Raw genomic sequence first — 20,963 nt, 5'->3', positions numbered from 1 at the left:
ACGTTTAAAGGATTGCTTTAGGTGTGGAGAACCAGTGGTCAAGCAGACCCAAACTTCTCAGACTGTTCTCTCTGTATCACTGTCCACATCTGGGGCTTCACTCAGGCCCCTGGTGGTGCAGTCATGGGGGTTGGAGGCAATTTTGGAGGGAGTCTAGTGACTGCTGAGAAGTTGCTGTGACACTAGAAGCAGAAACAGGTCTGCTCCCATGGGCAGGGTATCCTGTATTCACCAAAACTAAATCATCCATGCCAGTTTTGATTCCCCCATGGTCTGACATTGACATGGGGACTTGAACTTGCTGCTCTTCCCCAACAGACAAGCAAGAAGGAAATTAGGCACACAGCCTTCAACTTTCACATGCTTGCAGCAGCCAACTTGGCTCTGCCACTCACTGCTCCTTCGGGAGCTCCCTGTGAAGTTATCTAGATAAGGCTGCTAAACTACTGCCTCTGGCACTAAATTCTCTGTTCTGACCCATGTCCTAAATCCTCATTAATATCTGGGACTCCTTCCAGACCCATCCTTCAAGCATCCAGCAGCCCTGCTCTACCAGCTGGTCCTGGTGAAATCAGCATGGCTTCAGCCCAAGCTTTGTAGGGTTGTTCAGACTTGTGAAACAGCTATAGAGGATTTAGAAGAATCTTTAATTCCATGTCAAAGTGCCATCCTTCACCATGGGTTAAAATACAAGGAAAACTTCAAAGAAGAAAATGGAAACAAGAAATTAACATTCCCCCTTGTGTTTGAAAAGCTGCTTGGGAAGTGGATAGTATTCAGTGTGTAATGGGCATCCACATCCCTCAGAGAGCTTTGGATATCTCAGCCATTAATTTGATCTTCTTTTCACTCCCACTTGGATCAATGGAAAGATTTTCTACAAGTACATTTTCAGACCCTTGTTCACTGTTAATCTTCTCTCTGTATCCTTTTCAACATCTTCCTCCTAGAGTCTGTCAGTCACTGCCACAGAGATTCATCAAGGCTGTCTTGTAATCGCCGCTGGTATCCTCCTGACAGGAGAAAACATTAAAATATAGGTGAGCAGAGAAGTTCCTCTGCACGCTCCAAGTGCTGACGGTGTCAGTCTGTGGAATATGCCCACACAGGAAAAGGGCTTTGGAAAGAGCAAGTCAGAGCTCAGCAGAGTTGCTGCCAGCTGACACACCATCAAAAGCGAACGGAGAAATGGGGCTTGTAGCTACCACCTGAAATAACATTCATCGAGTCCAATTTTTCCCTTTGGAATGCAGGTGAGCAATTGATCAAGGTTCTGTCCCACAAAGCAGCACAAAGTCAGCACAAATGACAGCAAGAAAACCTGTTGTGTTCAGATTTTTTGTCCCTGGGTATTTATGTAGCACCTCTTCCCTACAGGAAGGGAAAAGGTAGTTTTATAGTTATCCCTGACACATGGCATTTTTTAAAAAGCCAAAAATGTGGTCATTTTGGTCTAGAAGCACTACACAAAACATTCACTCGGTAAAGAAAATTTCCTCCTTTGAATGTTTTGTGGTGACAGGTGTAAAGCTAGTTCCACTTCTCAGAAGGAATGAATGTTCTGTACAGACCCTTGAAGGCTGATCATTAATCAACATGACAGACACTGACAGTGTCAATTATAAGAAGGGCCCTTCATTACCAAGACCCAGACTTCCCATAGGGACTGCTAAGGACGGGGCTTTTGTGCCATTTGCACAGGGGCAGAGGAATGTCCCAAAGTCCTGGGGACAAATGGTAAAAACCCAGCACTTCAGCACTAACAGGGGAGGCACATTCACTCAGAGCTGAAACTCAAATGCTACAATAAGCCTTGACAAGGTTCAGTTTCTGAACCTATCTCATCACAGTGTAGACCAGGCTTTCACCTGGGATAAGGCAGCAAAAAAATCCCTCAAGCAACAGAAAAGGAAAAGGTAAAGGAAAAGGAACAATATACTCCAGCATAATTTTGACACATATGGATGGCACTGGCTTGAGGTAATTAAGGATGGCAGAGAGAGAGAGGAGAAAATGGCCCAGCAGTGTGGGATAGGTATAACAGGAATGATTCATTTAATTTAGATTCATCTAGAACAGTCATGCAGTGCATGGAAACAGAGACTGGTCCATGAAAATCCTAGTGCAGTGTCTCCTTTGTCCAAGTCCTTACAGAGAGCATGTGGTCTGACTCACCTTTCAGACACAGGTGTCTCTCAAGGACATGGCTGTCAACAGGCCTAGTGAAGGAGAGCCATGACCACAGCAGATTTGAAATTGTTACTGCTGACAACCATGGAAGCATCCCACAGTGCTGGAGAGATTAGGAATACATGCAACAGCTGAGAACATCATATCAAGATTCTGCTTACCAAAATCATACTGGAGAGAGACTTTCCTGCAATGCGCTTGAATTCAGGTTTGATAAGATTTAGGTCAACTTCACTTCGAGAAACAAGCACCCTTATCAGAGTCCCATCATCGGTGCCAGCCCCCTGGAACAACAGATACAGCAGTCTGTGATGCTACTGGCTGTTCAAGGGATAAGTTGGGCAAACTAGTCCAGGGCACAAGGAGTCAGCTTTCAAACACCACTTGGCACCTCTCCTGTGGAACATCTGCATCTCTTTCTGGAGGGCCTGCCCTCACACCCCTCCCAGGGGCCACTGCAAACACCACAAGCCCACCATGGCTTGTGCACAAGTTTTGCACATGTCAAATGCAAAAGCAAACACGCTAGAGAGGTGGGAGCTGGCACTGAATACAGACTGCCCCTCTGCAGAATCACCCAGGCAGCGCTTGGCTTCAGCCAATATTGTTTCATCACTCACGGGAAAATTAAGATCACACTGCTAACAAAACTGTTATCTCAGCTTTCCAGAAGGTTTGGAGAGCTGACATCTTGTACATACCAGTTAAGTATTACAGGGCACAATCTGCAAACACTATGTGTCCCCATTTGAAAGTCTCATTTTATACTGCCATTGAAAGAATTACTTCCTAAAAAAATATACTGTGTTCCAGTCTATTTAAATGGAAGGCAAGTCTTCCCCATAAACAACCTCCCAGAAAAGCCTCTTTTGCCTGTGTTCCAGAAAGTGGGGCTGGGCTCCCTGCAGACTCTTAAGCCAGAAAAGCCAGACTCCCTTGTTATCTTGAATTTAAAGGGTACTGTTCTACTCAAGGTGTTTGAAAGGATTCTGCTATTGCTTGCAACAATTGTACCAAACCTGCTGAATTTCACCAAAACCTTGGCTCTTCTAGTTTGAATTGGTGGAAGCCAGGTCACAAGTTAAGTCTGTATGAAAACCAGTGTGTTGCAATGAAGAGTCTTACCTTTAAAGCATTGTACAGCCTCTCTGCAAAGTAGCAACGGATGTTCCTGGTGCATTTCACTAGGCATACAAAAAAGCTCAGTAAGAATCAATGGTAATTCCAGCCCAGGGCAGGAGGTGACTGAGATCCTTCATGCTTCCCATTAATTCAGTGTGCTCCTGGAATCTGAGTTTATCTTATCCAGGAACTACCCCTTACTTCATACCAGATACCTTTGTAAAGCACATCCATCTAATATAAGTCAACTACTGCAGAAGAAAAGGCAGCAGACTCTGACAAAGCAAAGAAAAGCTCATTACTTACCAATAGCCAGCATGGCATCCTCAAGTGAACCACGAGTTTCACTCTTGATAGAGTCCTCTATGCTCTTACCAGCCAGTTTCTGGTATTCTTCAAACACTGTTTGAAACAAAAAGAACTTAAATTTTTTACCAAGTAACCCTCAAGGCCTTTTGTGCCCAATATTTACAGGCATTACTTGTGTGGCAATATGAACACACAGATCCTGCAAAAGCAATGGCCACATTTGCACCAGCTTCAGTCAACATCAAAAATCAGCCACAAAGATGGATGTTAACATTTACCAAAAGCCAAAGCATTCATGGTTCCTAATTCCCTGTGCAGTTCACAGCCAATGGACTTTAAAATTATGACAACACCATTTGGGGAAACTTATTATTTCAACCACAATTTAAAATTAAAACAACTGAGAAAAGATGAGCAAAATACAGGTGCAGATTCCAAGATATTGGAGTTCCTACAGTAGCAAACGCTCAGCAACAGGGTCATTGCTTGCCTTATACACTTTGGATACTCCAAGGCTCAGAAACACTGATATCTGTTTCTGCTCCTAGCTTTCTAGGACTAACAAAGAAGGAAAACTGCTATGTAATGCCATAGACATCTTAAGAAACTTTGCTCAGCACCTAAGATCATCAACCTTCAAGACACTTTAGGGAAATGGAATATAGAATAGACAGATGGATACAAACTTCTCAACTCAAACTACTCTTTCCATTAAAAACAAATTTAAAAAGCTGCAATAATTACATTCAGACCTAAAAGACAAATAGGTACAGAAGAAATTGCTTAGTGCCACAGTAGGTTCAAAAGACTGATTGCATCATCACAACAAGATGAAATTCAATTCTTAAAGACAGATACAGACAAATACTAAAGAGACCACCTATTTTTGTTTGTCTTGTTTATTTTTAAGGGACCTTGAGAGATTGAATTTGAAACACAAGGGGGAGCTGGCTTCCAGGGCATAGAAACAGCAGCAGAGGACCTCAGCTTAGAAAGAGTTCAGGCATATCTAGTTTATCTTTGGCTAAATTTATCAGTTTTAGGTCCACCTGATTCACACAGTACTTCATATGCTTAGATTCAGCCAACATAACAAAATCTGTTATGCCTCAAAAGCACTGAGAAGTCAATGTTTGGTCTCTGCTGCATGGACAGTGGGAAGCTGAGGTCTCAGCTGGAGCAGGGCTTGTGTCTTCCCTCCCAGCAGCCTCTGATGCCCTCAAAAGGACCTGGGGCAGAAATGCAGGCTGCACCCTGTGACTCTCCAGCACAGAATAACCAGCTACTTTTTTAGTGATTTTTTTTTTTTTTACCCCCAGATGAACCCACATCCAAGGGGACATGTCTGTTCACCACACACTCCTACTTAATTAGGACAGTACTCAGTCACTCACTTCTTGAATTTATAAAAACAACTAGCCAGTTATCACCACTGTATAAGGGCTCCTGGAAAGCCAATTGATTTTCAGCAGAACTAAATCTTCATAATCTTTCACAAAATCTGCTTGCAGCTTTTGGTCACTGGGTGACCAGGAATTAGAAAACAGGCTCAGGTACTTATTTCTGACCACCCATGTCTCTCATCTATAGCCCCACCTCCTCTTCTTGCCTAGGGTGATTTGTGATTTTGGAGGCTTGGGGGTGTAGTGATGGTAATGTGGGCTCTGCTCCATACCTTTCATGAGGTGTGTGGCACTCCTTTTGCACAAGATGGTGATGAACTGGATCTCATCAGTGCCCCGTATCTTCTCTCCAGCAGCATAGAGAGCCTGGAATTAGCACACAGTTATTAGTGAGCTGTTCTGTGTGTGCAGCTGCTAAAGGAACAGAGTTTGGCTGAAGGCATGGCTGGGGTAAAGGGAGTAACCCAAACCACCGTGTCAACCAGAGTCTAGAAGGGCTGGTTATGAAAACCTTTCTGTCTTCCTGACAAATGGAACATCCACTATCTCCATCCTTTCTACCCCTTCTGCAGCAGCTGGAACAGCCAACAATACACTTGAGGTTTCCTCCCTTTTCTCTCCTCTTCCATTCCACCATAGCTATATCAAAAGCAGATGAGCCAAAGCCCAGGCCTCATCACCCCTCTCTGGAATGGCAGAGCTCAGCAATGCAGGCAAAATTGAAAAAACCCCAAGTTACTTAAAGATAACCCCACCCCAAATTATTGTGACTCCAACCCTCTGCTGACACTGCAGCACTCTGAAGTTCAAGAAGGTGGGAATGCAGGCATATCAGTGATCTCAGGTATTTGAGAGTACCTCTGCATCCTGAAGAGCCAGGGCTGTGTCCACATAGAGGGTGGCATTGTCCCTCTCACCCTATGAGCAGAAAAAGAAGGGTAACAATTATGTCTCATGAAGATTCTTCCATAAATAAGGATCAGAGCACTCATTCTGATCAAAGACCAATTATCCTCTCAGTTAACTATTTCTGCAGAGTACTCAAGCACTAATATTTCAGACAGCACGAGTTCCAGCTCCTTCACTGAAAGGCGCTGAAGTCAGTCATATGAAGCAGAGTAAAAAATTGCTCAGTTATTCTGCTACCAGGCAGGAAAATTCCAAAAATGTGGTAGGGTAAATGCACTCAGGCACTGAGGGCACAGGCCCTGGAAAAGTGGTGAATCCTAGTGGAGTGGCACTGTTTTTTAAGACCCTTGCAGGGTACAGTGGCTTTACACACATGTGAAAGTGAGGTGTCTCTGCAGGAGAGCTGGCTGTAAGTTCCCAGCTCTCTTACTGCTGCTGAGGGAGAGAGATTTCCCTGCTTCAGTCACGTCACAGCTGAAACGGATCCAGTCCAAGTGACATGGTTGTCTCTGCAGTTTATCTGGTGATCATGACTGTACTGGTTCTCCCATTGCATGTCTACTCCAGAAAAGAAGAGAGAAATGTGAAGACCTTGACACCCTCATTTCTCTTCTCAAGCATTACCTGAAGAAGGCAAACCAGAATCTGCTCTAAGTAGCCGCTCGTTTCTGATTTTATGTCTTGCTCCAGATCAGAACCGTATGCTACCCAAGGGAAAGAGAAGGACAAGGGAAGGATTTGTTATTTATTTAGGTGATACAGTCAAGATATTACCAGTAACCCAAGCCCACACAATAGCCTGAGCAAGAGGGTCATCAAGGAAAAAAACAGGGCTGAGAGCAGCTCACACCCTGTGTGATGCCCAGGTCAGCATTTGCATCCAGCTGAGTCACTAGCTCCCCTGATGTCCAAGAAATAAACCCAGAGCTAATTTTAAAGGTATAGCTGAAGGGATGAACAAAATAAAATATTTACAAATTGATAAATTCCCAGCTATTCAATGGGAAGAAAAGCCAAGTGCACAGCTATAGTTTTGTCTATGTTCCCACAGTACTCTGTACCCAAACTGAACCAAATTCATAATTTGCTGACCCTTGGCTGCAGCTGGATGAAGACCTAGAAAGGGATTTTCAAATTCTCCCATCATAGCCATGTTCTGTTTGCCAGCTGAAAGCAGAGTTAATTGCTTTAAGAGTTAAATGCTTTTAGAAAAGCCATTTTCTTGCTGACAGTGCTAGCTGATAATGCCTGCCTGTTGAGCTCTGACCACAGAAATCTGAGCCCCAGGCACTTACCTTGGGCTCAGGCACTTACCTTCTTTGTACGCCTTGATAATCTCCTTGATCTGCGCTTTTGTCCGAGATGCCAGGATCTCTATGATAACACTTTCCCTTGTTCCCACACCCTATAATAGAAAACACAGTGGAGAAATAAAGGTGGAGACAGGCATTTAGTCATGGAAATGATTTACTGCTAGAGAAGTATGGTGAAGGGAAGAGTTGGATGGCAGCAAAGTCAGGATGTGTGCTGAGCTGTAAGAAAGCATCGTGATGAAAGCTGGAGGCACAAAACACATTTGGGTTGAGCACTGTTTCTTTTTCCAAGGTGCCTGATTTGTAAAGGATGCTTTTATATAACCCTACATTTTCTCAGTGCTTTTCTGGAGTCAGATCTTTGACAATAGACAGCATTAAAGGAATGCAGGGGGACCAATGTTTGGCAGTCAGTCCATCTTTATACCATTTTAACAGGTCACTCTGCATCTGAAGCTTGTAAAGATACATTATCAATAGGTAGGGTCCCATCCGACCCCAGCCTAGCCCTTGCACCACCACTCCTTGATTCCTTAAAGGTTTCATGGCTCAGCTGGGGCATCAGGGCAGCAGGTTTGGGTTTGAATTCAGTCTTGTTGTTGCCTTCCTAGGCTCTATGAGTCATGTATGTACAGAAACTTTCTTACATCCATAAATATTTAAGCAGCATTTTCCCCCAGAATATTAATAGTACAATTAAGTATTTCTCAAAGGCTACTGCTAATAACAAACTTAGCCATGTAACAGTCCAGTTATTAACACTTGCACAAGTGCAGGAAATTAGCACTGTATTTGTGCTACTACTTAAATATCAGCATGCAATTTCCTTACCTTCATGGCATCATACAGCTCCTTGGCATCATACTTGAATGGGGGGTACATGAGAGCTACAATGAGCCTCTCAAAGTTGCCACTCAGTTCAGACTTCAGGCTTTCAATCAGATCCTGTCAAATGTGCATCATCACATGGTTACATAAACAGACCCACAGGATCATTCTGCTGCACATGCTGCTTCCATCCCCATGGCCCCAGTAATGAAGGTGAATGACAGCATTGCTGATTCATTAAAAAAGGTCCTGAGACTGAAAAAGGCACCTAACTCCAAAATGGGGTTTGTCTAGATGTTTATACATTCCCTGTTTTCTTGATATTTGGGCTTTCTCAATAATTAATCCTGCAGCAAATCTTGCTCCACCCTGCCTAACTCACTGAGCAGAGCCAGGTAGCTGAAGGCCTTGCACTGAGCAAGGGTGTAGCTTCAGAGAGATTCCCAAAACTGCATCTAAACTTGCACCCAGGACATCTGCAGAATCAGGACTGCAGTCTGCTTGAAGATACACTTCAAACTTCCCTCTGACTATAATGCAGGTTTTCCTCCCTCTGTTGTATGACTCTCTCTGTTTTAGTGGGATGCAAGGGCTCTATTTATTCATTGTTCCATACCCACCACCCCCATATTTGCTTCCCTTCCTTAGGCTTTGTATGGCAGTCCCCTTTCCAGGAAGGCTCACAGTAGGGCTGAAGGTATACAGTCTGCTGGTGAAAAGATTTTCCCAATAAAAGTAAGATTTTGTCAAAGAAACAGAGGCAAAGGAAAACATAGTTGTCGATAACCACAGAATTTCCAAACAAGCATAATTAAATAAGTCTTGAAATTGAACTTTTTTTGACATTTAAAAAGGCCTGAAACAAAGCAATATTTTACTCAACATGTTACTTAGATGGGTATCAATTTTTGTTACAGCTTCAAATCAATAAGAAGCTTCACTTCAAATTAAGACTGATTTTAAAAAAGTATTTCTGGTCAAAATGCATTTTTAAAAAATTGAATCTTTTGGAGAAAACCATTTTTTCCTGGTCAAACATTAATTTTATACATTCATCACAGACCTTATAAATAGATATTAGTCTACTTATTTGCAGAAGACCTGCATATAGTTTGCATCATGCTTTCAGAAAGAAGTGTACGCCCATTTACTACATCCTGCATGCAGTAAACCAGTGATTGAAATGGCATTGTTTTGGAAGAACCTTTCCAAACTGTGCTTTGAAGGATTTGGCAATCTCTTGACGCTGCAGATTGCTCCTCTTGGTTAGGACATCAATTATAGCTTGTTCATCAGTCCCTGTGGAAAGCAACAACAAATCATAAATACAGTGCACAGAATAAGCTGGGACTGGTCCAAAATCCCAATCTGAATATTTAGACACCCTTGTCTGGTTCACTGCCTCTGTGTAGAAGTTTAAGTACATACCGAGGAAACTTTAATATTAGTTTTTCACAGTAAAAAAGAGGTGATATCTCTGGATGCAAATTTTCTAAGGAATTGATTTCAACTTAGCAATTATAAGAACATAGAATTTACATATGTGGTTGGAGTCAACTCACCCAGCCCTTTCATGGCGTTGTACAGAGTCTGAGCATCAGGTGCAGCATTAAAATTTAAAGTACCTGCCACAGACTTGCCCTCTGCTTCACTCTGAAAGAAGAAGAAAAGTACACGACTTTCCACCACTGCTTTTCATCAGCTGGAGAAAAAGCATTTGGAAAGTACATTAATGATATTTATTGCCTCCACAGGGTGAAGTCACAGAAAATAGGAGAGATTGGCCAGAAGTTTCTCAGCACAGCAAAAAGAGAACACAAGTTTCTCTCCAAAGAGAACACAAGTTTCCTGCTCCCACCTGCCTGTACCAGCCTTTGCTGGCAGGAACATGAAGTGCAAAGCATGGCTGACAGTGCTGCAAGCATTGTGAGGTCAGGCAGAGTAGCAGAAAAGCACAGACTCTAATAGACTGGACTTTCCTATTCACCCCTTAATTACAGTCCTTCACAGCATGGATGCTGTTGTACCATACTGCATTTCTCAGTGGGTTGGTGCAGGATAGCTTTTAGATAGCTTTTTGAATTCCTGAAATTGTCTTGTTCTCACAGACCATTTTCTTCAGCAGCTGCTGCTGCACTTCTGCACAGCTAGTTTCAAGAAGGGAGCATCTCCACTGGAAGGATTTGGGGCAAAAGACTACTTTGAAGGAAGAGATCCATCTGGAGGAGTGCAGGTTTGGTGTTCTTCCCTGTACCAAGAATTAGATACACCTACACCAGAATCCTCCTAACAAACCCCTGAGGTGCTGACAGTACAGGCCCAGGGCATAAAAGACACACTGAGGCTTATTTTAGTCACCACAAGGTAGTAGGGCCATCAACCAGAACCCAGGCAAAATTTCACAAAGCTGGTAGTCAAAGAACTGGCTTGAATATATTGTCACATCTATCACAAGCTGGTCCTGTCAACAGGGGGAGTATTTGGGTGGGTAGGCATGAAGAGTCATCATCACTTAATTACAATAATAAACACAATTTTCTCCTTCCCAGAAGCAAGGATATCTAAGTTGGATACTACTATATTCTCATAAATTTGCTTTTAGAGGCAGGGTTAATATTAAACTAATGGTATCAGTATGACCTGATAAATATTTTAATGGGGATGGCTACACAGTGAGATAAAAACCAGAGATTATGGATGAGAAGGAAGCATTAGGGTTGTCCCACCTGACTTACATAACATGGACCACCAAGTGCTGCCCATCAGCCTCCTGCTAAGATGCAAATCCCTTCTGCTCTTACTTCCCATGTGAAAGAGAACCAGTGGGTACAGCTGGCACCTTTGCATGGAGCAGTGACAATGAGGAGTATTGAGAGAGGCAGCATGTTCAGCAATCAGCAAGACTTGGAAAAGTTTGCTTTACAGCCAGCACAGAGACACTCCTGCACCTCCACACCTTGCTCCCAGCAGAAAGAGCAGCTGTGAAGCAAATGGTGTCAACAGGAAACTTCACAAGAGATGCAGCTTTGAGTCCCAATGAGCAGCGAGTATAAGGCTGAGGAGAAGCTGTCACTGCAGAAAACAGCAGTGACAGAGCAGGGGGCATTGCCACCTCCAACAGTTTGTCATTGGCCAAGAAGAATTTGAGCTGGGAGGACCATTTCAAGTGCTCCTTTTCTAGCCCTCTGCCAAGATGGCCAGCACCACCACAGCTTCCCTGGGCAGGGGGTTAGACTCATCCATCTGAGTCTGCTTTGAAAAGGATGCCAGTCCTCTCCAGCTGCATGCAAGGGCTCTGTGAAGAAACCCCCAAACATTCTGGACCCATGCCTGGTGACTCAGTGAAAGAGGGAGTACAAAGCTGAGCTTTCATTTGGAGGCAGTGGAAACAAATTAAACAATGATCTTTTTTGGTACGAATTCCGATAAAGAGTTATGGCCCTTCCTGCTGAGTAGCACATTTGTGACTCACTCCTGCACCTCATTCTCTGTGCACATAGCTGTTGCAGCACAAGTACAATTGCACCAGCTTTTCAGAGAATCCCTGTTCACTTTGGTCCTGTTTCCCAGGTGAATTAATCCTACAACTCCCTAAGTGAAACTACTCAAGGCATTTGTGCTCATGTAAATATAAATAATTGGCATGAAAGCAGCAGAAGCAGTGTACCTTACAGCTGATGCTGTGAAAAGTTTTACCTATAAATGAAAGGAAGAAGGAATAAAAGTTTTACTACCAAAATATTTTCAAACCTAAATGATAGACTTTTTTTAAAAAGCTGGAATCTGGGGATGGGTTGGGTTACTGTTTGCATTTTGTTCAGTCAATATTTTCTGAGAAAGTTTCACATTTTTTCATTCCTTTTGCTTTTGAACTGTATTTTTTAATGAAGGGTTTAGAAAACCAAAGTTTTTCCCAATCCTTCTTCGGACCTCTCATTTTCTTCTCATGCCTCCACCCCCTACAATACCAACTGGTACTGGATCACTGGAGTTTAAGGGCTTTTCTCCTTCTTTTCTCGCTCTAATTTACAAATTATTTCCAGCTTGGGGGTAGAAGAGAATAGATCATCCAAAAGGAAAAAAAAATGAAATGAGAGCTACTCCAAGCTCAAGATAAACATCTATTTTATTATACCAAACTTCCGAAGGAAATAGAGAGGCAGAGAAAACTCAGAAGGAAGATTACAATTTGAATCTTTCTGGGGAAAAAAATATTTTGAGACGTGGGAGTAAACCTGGCCTCCCACAGAGGCTGATGGGGGAGCTGGCACATCACCAGGGCTACCTGCTGCCTGGTCTGAGCCAGACCCCAGGTGCTGCCTCAGCACAGCCCATGAGCTTCTCCCCATCCTGCCACATTCCTCTCAGAGCCACAAGCATTTACAAGAGAACATACACAGCATTTCTGGCTCCTGGCAAAGAGACAGGCTGCTCAACACACGTTATTGTTGCAATATTAAAAACCCACCGAAGATAGACATTGTGGCTTGACCATATCTTCCTCTGTGACCACAGCTTGCCAGCACAACAGGGGACCAAAAATGGGGACAGGCCAGCATGCTGAACTCACTGCCACAGGACAAGGAGCGGGGAAGGAGCCCACAGCTTCAGCTGTGTAACTTTGCTGTTGCATGGTAGCATCTCTCCATGAACACAGAGACACAAACACCCCCTGCACCTCTCTCAGCTAAGGGTACAGATAGGATCTGCTCCTCCTCCTACAGCCAGCAGTCATATCAACACCCTCCATCAATGTTTTTGAAGTACTGAATGCTATTTTACAGCCAGAAAACAGTAAAAAGGTCTTGCTGATTTTTAAAGGAAACTGTTCATTCCCACACACTGCCTGATACAACTTATAAGTTACCTTATTACAGTGCCAAAAACGCTCAGAGTATCAGTAAATCCTCTACTTACCCAGGCCTTCCACCATGCCATTGTGGTCTCAGTAGTGTTACCTGGCTCTGTTGGTGAAGAAAACCACACATATCACACCTCAGAGATTTGAAGGGAGGCATAGGGAGGAGAGGAAGAAACAAAAGCTCTTTTCAATAAACTCACCACTAGAAAAATGGAATAACTGTACTCCTCTGGAGGCTCGTTCCCTCTGGAAGCCGCAGAATGTAACTGGTCTCTCGGGCACACGCAGGTATAAAGCATCCTTATCTACAAATTCCACAGGGCAACACCCTCCCACATGCCTCAACCTGTTTTTTCACATATGATCTCACAGGGAGAGTTCAAGTTGCTTAATAAATGAGGCTTCCCTTGTGAGGAGACCTAAATTCAACCTTGTTGACTCATTGTAATTTTTCCACTTCTTCTCCCAATATACGCCCTTCCCTGCTAACATTTTGGCCTCTGGCACAGATACAACATACAAATTACAACCAGGTAATTTCTCAGCATAAAAGAGACTAGATGAATTCAGCTATAACTGAACAAGCCACTGACTATTACAGACTCTTTCTACCTCTGCTGATCTGGAACACTGCCAAACAGGACTCTAGAAACATAACATACCTTCCTCTACCTCCCTTCAAAAACTTATTTAAAAAAACTCAAAGCCAAACAGCCTAAAAATTTCCAAACCGAACAAACCACATACCCAGCCAAACTCCACATCATCCATGTCCTACACCTTACAGTGGCGCTCCTTAAAGCATCAGATTGTACAGAGACTTAGGAGGTCCCAAATCCCACACCTAGACTTCCACAGCATGAGTCACTAACATTCTCTAGGGTAACGTGGGACCAACACATCTAAGGCTAACAAGTTTGAGTAATGACTACCCCAGCTAAGTGTCATAGGGCTTGCAGTAGCTGCTGTGACATGTTAAGGTTTAGGAGCTGAGTGCAAAACTTCTCTTTTTTCAAAAGAAAAAGAACTGAGTTGAACAGCTTCTCATACTTATATTTGGTGAAATGTTTCTATGAAATCATCTGAAATACCTTATGGTTGTAGCAATATTTTCCTGTCTAGACTTTTGTCAGAATCTCCCCATGCCAGCATTTATTTATTTATTTGCAGTGGAAAGCTGCCTTGCTGGAAACATTCCCACCAGCTGTATCTTAACACTTGGCTATATAGGAGCTTTGTGCCCTCCACATTTACAGGCCCACGTGGGATGCTGGGTAAACATCAAGCTATGGGCCTCTCTTATTTCCCTCCCACACACTATTTCACTTAACTCAGCAAGGCCCCTGATGGCCTGGGAAGTTGCCCTGGCTGTTCCCAAGAGAATGAGCTGGGCCAGCCTCCAACACATCCATCATTGGCGAGGGCAAGTTGGGAAGGAGGAACAGCATCGCCCTTGGTACAACAAACATGCTGATGAGTCTGCACTGGCTTTGTTCCCACTCACATGTGAGAGGCAGGATGATCAACAGCACACTGCAAGGAGAGCTCATGAGTGGTCCTTCAGTCCTCCTCCTCCCGGGGTGGCAAAGTGCCTTTGCACGCAGGGTGCATCTGCTTCTTCTGGATGCCAGTATCTGCTCCCTACACGCACATTTCCCTCTGTTGGGATAGAATTGGTCAGCTTGCCATGGAGATTAGCTTTCTTGAAGACTCCAAGGACAAAGAAGCCCTTCTAGGCAGAAAATCACAGAGTTACAGCAAGCAGCCATAGGGCACAGAGGGCAGGAGAGACCAAACCAGACAGCAAATGGGAAAAAGTCTGAGGGCTCATTCTTGCCATCATAAACTAAAAAGGCTGTGAAGGGACAAACCAGGGGATTTTAATGCATAGAAACACTGGCCAGGTTTTAATCAATATGGACAGGCTAGGAAAGGTCTGGAGAACCTGAAATGTGCTGCAAGACCCAGAGCAAGGCTGCACAGACTTAACATAGACCAGAGCAATTGGCACTCACAGGCTAGTGGAGCAGAGGGCAGACCAGTGCCCCTTTTGCTTGTGCAAATATAGTTACCTTCAGCAGCTGTAAATATGAACAGATTTGTCTTCATTGCAGTTCTTGTCCCCCCTCAGCACTTGTGCTCTGTGAGAGAGCTTATCTGTGGTTCATGGACTTTACTGCTGTGTACCAGAGACACAACAGCTGTTACAGCACCAGCAAGCAATGCAAGGCACAGCCTCACACATAGCTCAGTTATTACCCTCAGGAACATGCAGCTCTTTAGAAAAGGGGCAGAAAATGATGCATGGACTCTCCCAAGCTCAGCCTTCTCACCCTGGCATTGCCCCCCAGCCCAAGGGCCATACCTGCATTTCAGGTACTACTCTGTTTTGGAAAGTGAACCCCAAATGCACAAACCAGACTGTCCAGAAACTCTGCTCAACATAGTATTAAGGTGGTTAGAATTTGTCTCAGACAGTGATTGTGTGTGCTTGCACTGCAGTGCACTGTGGTACCCCACAAAATGCAGCCTGTCTCTGATCTGTCTGCAGGAGGAGTGCCTGGGCAGTGGGTCAGTCACACCATGGCTGCAGACACCCACGGTGTGCCAGTACAGTGACTCTCTCAGGCCTCACCCACCGGCCTCCTCCAGGCTTCCAGAGTCCCTGCACCTGCTGGCACACCCATCAGCCAGCAAGAGTGGGCAGCAACCTCCATCAGAGCAGCACCTTACACCATAATCAGCTGTGGGTTTGCATTTTTAAGCCATTTAGTTCAAGCCAATTTTCAGCTAGACAAAATGCAGCAGGGACCCGTACATTTAGCTTTTCTTCACTCTGCCCCGGGTCTTCCCAAGCTTGAATCACTGACATCAGAGCTGCCCCTGGTATGTACTCAGCCAGCACAATGGGAATAGAAATCACAATCAGGATTTTTAACAAAAAGGTACCAATAGCCTTGGAAGGATGCACGACTGATATCACTTCAAGAAGCTTTTGCTACCCATTAATCTCAGGCAGGTTTGTTGTAGGCTGAATAACAGCGGCTTAAAGGATGCTCTAATTTAGATTAAGGATTCCTAAAGTCTTCTAGGGTATAGAGGCAGCCCCCTTTTCCATCTAGGAGTTTGTGAAGTCTGGCTCTATGCCTGGAAATTTTCAGGCCAAGAACTGACTTCTTTGGAATATGAAAGCCTGTGGAAACCAGGTTCTCAAATGCTCAGCAATTTCCTTTCATGGCTTTCACTTCTAATAAAATCGTTTCAAGACTAACAAAACAGCACAGTCCATTGGGAATTTCATCCCAAAGTATGCATTTGTTTGATTTTTTCTAGCCAGGAACTTGGAAATCAAGTGGAATCATTGAGGAAAAGGCAGATCAAACACAAAGATATACTGTTGGGCAAAGCAGTAATACTATAACCATATTACATAAGTACTTAAATTTGAAGAAGAGCATGCCCTTTAGACCAAAGAGGTATTCTGCTACAAGGCTACAAAGTGGGATACCTTTCTCCAACCCAGTCTGTAAGCAGAACCCTGTAGAACTGGAGCTCTGACAAGGACCCAGTTCAGCAAACGTCAGAATTGGTTTTGTTAATGTATGAAAGAAATGACCAAACTCACACAGTTCTGTGCTTTCCAGATCTGAACATTACCCTTGCACAAGTCTTTTAGCTTGACACCCATTACTAACAGCACCTGGCTCACACTCACTGTGAAACCATGGCAGTTTCATCCTGCAGGTTTTAATCCATTGTGTAAACAAGAGCAGAGACCAGGCACTGCCTTCTGCTGCTCCTTTTCCCTACCCCTACCACCCCCCTGCCTCCGTTTCTTCCTTTTCTTCCTGTTTATCACTCTCAACCACCTCACCTGAAATCAGATCTCCAAATGGAGAGCTGTGCAAATTTGCTAGCAAGCCTGTGCAAACAAAGTTATTATCTTTTTATGAATGAGGTGTCAGCTGGGTGGGGAAAAGGGTCAGATGGGGAAGGCAGCAGTTTGGAGCAAGGAGAACATCTGTAGTGCAAAAATAAAGTTCCTAAAGCCCTGCCAAAATTGTACTACTCGTCAGCTCACAACTCACCCTGCCATTTCTTCTGGTGCCTTTGAACCAAGCTTCACAGTGAAAATGACCCCAAAATAGGTTTATTTCCATTTGAAAATCATTACCACATTTTAATTTTTGAAGTTGCACTGCAAGCAGCCATGAACCAAGCATAAAAGAAATTTCATATTGGATGTTGTGGAGCATGTTCAGTTACAGAAGGAACAAAAGGGTAAAAACTCAGGGCTAGATTCTCCTCAGCACCTCAGTGTCAGGGGTGCCTATGCTGCGGGGTCTCTGCCCAGAGGTCAGTGAAGGGTGTGGACCTGGCTGTTCCCAGCAGCTTCCCTGCCCAGGGACACTGTGCTGCAGGTGGGAGAGTCAGGGCAAGGCTCCAACACTTGCCCTGCCTCTGCTCTGGCACTGACCGGCTGAGCATTTTTCTGCTCATTCCTTTCTTAGCTCGTGCTGGTGCCAAGGAATTCCTCCCAGTTGCTCTAACAACCATTCCCCACACAAAACAGGCAATTGCTGTACTTGTTTAACCCCAAAGACCAACAAAGAAAGCACCCTGTAAATCACAATGGTCAGAGGCAGCTCACTTGGGTCTGATGGGGACATGACAGGTGCCAGGAGCTCACATGCCAGCAGAGGCAGCATCCAGCAAGTCTTTGAATGCTTGGCTGTGGTGTGTTTTGTGCATGTACCAACCTGCATCTATGGGAATTGGTGTTTGTGTGCTTCTTGATGGAAAAAGCACAGGTGATTGTACACAATTAAACACAGTCCTGCTGTTTGAAATGACCCTGTCATGGAGGCAGACTCACACAGAGCAACCTAAGAGAAAAGTAAAAAAGAAAAATTTGCTCACATCCCTGGATGTGTCCAAGTCCAGCTGTTTGTAGCAAGGCAGCAACATACACCTCACTGCTTGCAGTCTCCCAGTTATGTCAGAGCTGAGCAGCATCCATGGCCTTTTGGCTGATTTTGGTTCCCTTCCCACTGCTGCAGCATTGCAGTGACCCCAGTGAAGTCAGTGTGCTCGTGCCACTCACACAGGTAACACTGCAATGCATACCCAGATCTCTCTGGGAGGGTGTAGGAAAGGCATCCTAAAATCTTGCCAAAGGAAAACAAAACAAAGAGACATGAAATAATGCTTCCCTGCCCTGGGGCCATGGCTGCTGGGGCCAGCCCTGGCAGAGAGGATCATGCACTTTGCTTGGCTGCAAACACACTGACAGGCTAGTTTTACACATTTCCTGCTGTTAAGTTAGGGCTGCTCCTTAGTTAAAAATACTGGAATGCCAAACGTGAATCATGTGCTTGCCAGGATCAGGAGCCTCTCCAGCCTCTTGCCTGTGCCCCAGGGGCTGCTGCAAAGGTACCCAGAGAGGGAAGCTGGCAGCTGCTAAGTCTGAGAGCAGCCCCATAGCTACAATTGCTGAACCTGCCTGGCCAGGAGGGCTGAGCTCTGTCCTTGCAGGAAGGGAAACTGAGGCACAAATGGAGGACAGAGAAACAGCCAAACTTGATTGGCCTGCACTAACCTCACAGGAGGGAAGGAAAGGCACTCCACAAAAACAACTGTGCAGAGTTTGTGATCCCTGAGGTGCTCCATCAACTCCTCAGAGCCCCTGCTGGCACCAGCAGGCTGCAGATCTGACCCATGGGAGCAGACAAGCACCACCCCTGCATGGCTCAGGAAAAGGAGAACAGGATCCATGAGGGATATAAAACCTCAGCCTCCATCCAGAACTGCCAGGAGACCAGGGCAGAGACACTTCCTGAGACCAGCTGGGAGGCATCCTGCCTTCTCTTCCCAGGGTGATGCTGGGTCCAGCTGGCCTGGGCTAGAGGCAGGGCTGCTCCTTTGCTCCTGTATGGCCCAGAGGGAACTGAGATATTTCACATTTGTGAGTTACTTAAGCAATGCAAATGATTAACATTGGCAGAAACAGAGACAGAGCTGGGGAATTCCAGAGCCTGCAGAGTTACAGTTTCTCCCTGCCCACTTTTTTCCATAGAGAAGAGTAAGTGCTTCAAGGCACAAGTAGTCTCTGATCATAACCACTGGCCTGGGAAGAGACACACCCCACCAGGGTCTCTCTCACTGTCCTGGCAGGCAGGACACTGTCACCCTGCTCTCCCAGGTACAGGCTGTTTGCACTCCTGGAGCTGGGGTTTTCCTGGTGGGCTATAGAAGAGCCAAGTCTACCATTGTGATGATGGCTTTCAAGGGTTTTTAACTACCTTCTGAAGGCACTGGCTGCTGAGGACACTGCAGCATTTCCCTGTTGGAAACAACAGCCTCACTGATGTGTTGAAATCCATTTATCACTGATGATCCAAACATACCTTACAGACGTGCACCAGAAATCCAGGAAAACAAAACAGAACAAAAATAACAAAAAAGCTGAACTAGGACAAACCTCTACCCCCTAGGCACATTCACTGATAACTAAGATATTCTTGATGCAAAAGGAGAGAGAGGCACAAAGCAGGAACAGTTGTGTTTCTGAAGAGATTGAGCTGCCACATATGCTTACCATATTTTTCCGTTGGCTTTGATTGGCCAAAAATGTCTCTGATGATGAAGGGGAATCTTGAGACTCCTGTTTCCACCTCAAAACACCTTTCTATGTACTGAAAAAAACAGAGACTAGAAAACATTTGAGGGCACTAAGTATTTTACCCTAACAGTGCATGAGGCATGACCAGTAAGGCAAGAGTTGCTGTATTTGGTCCCCTGTGGCAAACCCAGGGGTGTTTATTGCATGGCCATGGCTTGGCAGCTGTGTTCCTGTGTTCACTGGGAGAACTAATGCTCTCAATCTTTTCCCTGTGCCATTAAAGGGAAAAGTGTACACTCTAAGTATGAGGTGTTCTGGGTCACAGGACCTAGGGGAGGTTTTGCAGGGCTCCTATTTCTACCCTGAAGAATCAGACAGTCTGAGCTCCAGAATCGTGGCCCAGAGGCTCATCAAGATGCAGAACATCAGTGTGGATGAAGGGCAAGGCAGCTGCTCCATGCCAGGGATAGGCTGCTGTGAGGAGAGCTCACCTCACTGAGTGACTTCTGTGGCTGAGACACAGATGGGCTTATCTAAGGACCTTCAGTGAAGTACTGACCCATGCAATCATGCATTTCTGAAAGCTTAAAAGGAAACATTTCTCAGTCTGTATCACAGGCAAAAGCTTCCAGCAGGAAAGCTTTCTTTTAGAGAGCATTTTCATATCATACATAACCTCACAGTCAGAGCTGCAGTCAGAAATCAGTGACGTTACCTGGCCAGGAAACTCCAGTGCAGCCTCCTGTGCAGTGAAAAGGAAGGTCCTCTGATGTGCAGGAAAAGGGGAAATTTGTCACAGAAACAGATGAAACTTGAGATGAGTCCCATCCCAAAGGGCAAAGCACATTCACAGAGCAAAGACCAGACAGCTTCCAGCATGGGCAACATGCTCTGCCTGTGGTTTCTCAAGGAATGAGAGGAGAGGGGAAAACAGCATTTTTTCCATTCCTGGCTCAGGTTGCTGAAGCCAAAAAAATTCTTGCTGCTGACTTTCATGCAGACAGATAGGGCAGAGGTTGGTATATGTGAACATATAAATGCCACTCCTGAGACTGTGAAGGACATTTGATGAAAGATTCTAAATCAGCACTAGAGGCTATTTATAGAAAATTCTATATCCAAAGACCTGGATCTGCACATTCCCAGTCTCTGGGAAAGTTCAGGTCAAATCTGAATTTTGTTGTCTCAGGCACGTGTAAATCTAAGCAGCCACAGCTGCAGCCAATGTGGGATTTTTGTTAATGCAGAATAAAAATGCCCAGAGCCTTGGCTGCAGGAGCACTTTTGTTTATCTGATCTCTTCCAAGAGCACAAGCCTGCTTTTTGAGTAAGAAGCAGATGGAAGAACAAAACAGAGCAAAGACCACAAAACCATCCTGGGTGACTATTGTCTGGCCAGCTTGGGG

General features: G+C 44.7%; 1 protein-coding gene across 1 annotated transcript; it reads right to left on the bottom strand.

The window, feature by feature from the left end:
- Positions 1 to 635: 635 nt before the first annotated feature.
- On the bottom strand, positions 636 to 13,260 carry ANXA8L1 (annexin A8 like 1). The gene is made up of 13 exons (XM_054637373.2): positions 13,136 to 13,260; positions 12,992 to 13,038; positions 9,637 to 9,727; positions 9,279 to 9,373; positions 8,078 to 8,191; positions 7,248 to 7,338; positions 6,558 to 6,637; positions 5,883 to 5,942; positions 5,297 to 5,390; positions 3,619 to 3,714; positions 3,316 to 3,374; positions 2,352 to 2,474; positions 636 to 1,013 (listed from the first exon to the last, which is right to left on the bottom strand). The coding sequence occupies exons 2-13, from the start codon at positions 13,010 to 13,012 to the stop codon at positions 957 to 959; spliced, it is 981 nt and encodes a 326-aa protein (XP_054493348.1). The 5' UTR covers positions 13,013 to 13,038; positions 13,136 to 13,260; the 3' UTR covers positions 636 to 956.
- Between the last annotated feature and the right edge of the window lie 7,703 nt (positions 13,261 to 20,963).

The sequence above is a fragment of the Agelaius phoeniceus genome, chromosome 9 (assembly GCF_051311805.1).
Source record: "Agelaius phoeniceus isolate bAgePho1 chromosome 9, bAgePho1.hap1, whole genome shotgun sequence".
Taxonomy (NCBI): domain Eukaryota; kingdom Metazoa; phylum Chordata; class Aves; order Passeriformes; family Icteridae; genus Agelaius; species Agelaius phoeniceus.
The sequence above is the reverse complement of the archived record's forward strand: the minus strand, read 5'-3'. Positions and strand labels throughout refer to the sequence as shown.

What these genes read in the sequence shown, in the direction of transcription:
- ANXA8L1 (XM_054637373.2), bottom strand. Translation starts at nt 13,012, where the DNA reads ATGGCATGGTGGAAGGCCTGG. An exon ending in TATCAAGGCGTACAAAGAAG is followed by an intron (nt 6,638 to 7,247) that starts GTAAGTGCCTGA and finishes TCCCTTGGGTAG; the next exon opens with CATACGGTTCTGATCTGGAG. An exon ending in CTCTCTCCAGTATGATTTTG is followed by an intron (nt 1,014 to 2,351) that starts GTAAGCAGAATC and finishes TTCTCCTGTCAG; the next exon opens with GAGGATACCAGCGGCGATTA.